The sequence below is a fragment of the Myotis brandtii genome, unplaced genomic scaffold (assembly GCF_000412655.1).
Source record: "Myotis brandtii unplaced genomic scaffold, ASM41265v1 C42667144, whole genome shotgun sequence".
In the NCBI taxonomy this organism is placed as follows: domain Eukaryota; kingdom Metazoa; phylum Chordata; class Mammalia; order Chiroptera; family Vespertilionidae; genus Myotis; species Myotis brandtii.
The window spans coordinates 1-1,952 of record NW_005326595.1 but is presented as its reverse complement, the minus strand read 5'-3'; the positions used below and the strand labels follow the sequence as shown (position 1 = coordinate 1,952).

The window sequence follows — 1,952 nt, the reverse complement described above, 5'->3', positions numbered from 1 at the left end:
AAATACTGGTTACTTTGAAACACTAGTTTTTCCAGGCTGTCATCATCCTCTTCATCATCTGGATTGTTCTTGGACTCCTCCCAGTCCTCCAGGTCGGATGTGACAGAGATCCCTCGGCTAAGTGAGCCCCTCTTCACGTTGGAGACCGTTACCTGCTCCGACAAGGGTATATCTTCGTCTTCTGCTGGTGGTGGTGGTGGTGGGGGGACAAGAGAGAGTGGGTGAAAAAGGAAAACGACAAAGAGAACTGCTGGTTACTATCATCCTGGATCATCCAGCTCAAATCAACAAGAACTGCAGTTTCTCTGCCCAGAGTGCTTCTACATTTTAACATAAAATATCCCCAAAATTATTGCTCCAGAAAATTTGGAAAATTCCGAAAAGCAAAAAAATTATAAAATTCAGTTTCAAAAAGAGATATCGATAAAGAAATGGTGACAGAGGAATCGCAGCTTGGTTTTATGATACCAGTACAGGAGAGCTAGCAACCTCTCACGCGGTTAACTTTCCAAAACCAGTCTTGTACACACCAATTTGTAACCTGCTTTTCCCTGTAACTGTCATGGACATCTCCCCCTGCTGAGTGTTCAGCATATTGACTCTTGTCGGCCCAGCACCCCCCTCATCGCCCATCCCACAGCGCTTCAGGGGGTGCGTGCACAGGACGGCTGGGATTGTATACATTGACGTCCACCCCCACCCCAGGGTCCAGGCATCCTCTTTGCTGAGGGTTTGGATTTGAGCCAGAGAGGTTGCAGCTCTCTCGTGAAGGTGGCAATGCGGCCTGCGACCGCGGCCTCCCCTGGACGCGGTGTGGGAAGGGGAGCAGGATGGTCGACGGTGAGAGGGCAGAGTGAGCAGAGGCCCGGGAAGCACTGGGAAGAAGCAGAGTGTCCCCGTCCCGGGCTCCTCAACGGGCCAAGGGGAGAAAGGAGCCCACAGCTGCGGAGTGGGATGGGCTGAGAGGGACGCGGCCCTTCCCTGACTTCGTGACGTCCTTTGAACGTCACAGCCTCTCAGCTCTGTACCCCGGGCCACCAGGCAGCCCTGAGAGGCGATGTCTTTCCCTCCATCCACTTCCTGTGACCTCTCCAAGGCAGGGGCTGTTTCATTGATCTTTTCCCTCCAGCACTTCAGCTCAGTGCTTTCAACATAGCATGTTTGTGGGGGCTTATTGGCTCCCCTGAAGCTCATAACTGAAGCCCTAGCTCCCGAGTACCCAGACTGTGACTGTAGTTGAAGACAGGGCCTTTCCAGAGCAGAAAGTGTCCCTTCTGCGCACCCATACACCAGGGCTAACGGTACCACTTTGTAAGGATTAGAAATAAAATGCCTAAGGCACCTCGCGCCTGCCTGGCCCAGGGACCCTTCAAAGAAGCCAGGGCAGTAGCGGATCCGGCCCCTGAGAGGAGCTCTCACCGTTGTCCTGAGCCAGAGCCTCCAGGTATTTCGCCTTCATCTGTTCCTCCTTGGACTGCTTCATCTCCTTAAAGTACTCGTACACCTCTGGGGGCAGCTTCTCCCCAGGGACGCGGGGTGGCAGCAGCAGGGTGTTGTAGGAGTCGTAGCCCTTCAGTGACCGCAAGATCTGTGCGAGGACAAGGGGAACTGCTGGTGGTCTCCCCGGAAGCTCCTCCCCACAGCCCTCGGTGGGCCTGCTCTCCCACCCGTCAGACCCCTGCGCCTGCCTGAGCAGGTGTGTGCAGAGGGCAGGGTGCTTCGGAGGGTCTAAAGGTTCGCTCAGCCCTGAACCTGGGGAGATGGGTCTTTATTTTGCTCCATTTCAGCCTAAATGGACATTTAACGTGTGGAAGAGAATTTTCTTCTTGTTTTAAATTTGTTATTGTTGTTAATCTTCACCCAAGGATATCTTTCCCATTGATTTTTAGAGAGTGATAGAGATAGGAAGAAAGAGGAGGTAGAGAGGAAATGTGTAAATGTGTATGAGGATT

General features: G+C 52.8%; 1 protein-coding gene across 1 annotated transcript; it reads right to left on the bottom strand.

The window, feature by feature from the left end:
* Positions 1-6: 6 nt before the first annotated feature.
* LOC102240768 (hydrocephalus-inducing protein homolog) lies at positions 7-1,688 on the bottom strand (the record flags this gene model as incomplete). Its single annotated transcript, XM_005853037.2, has 2 exons — positions 7-181; positions 1,420-1,688. Coding segments are annotated over 2 exons (444 nt in total), but the record flags the coding sequence as incomplete, so codon positions are not given.
* Between the last annotated feature and the right edge of the window lie 264 nt (positions 1,689-1,952).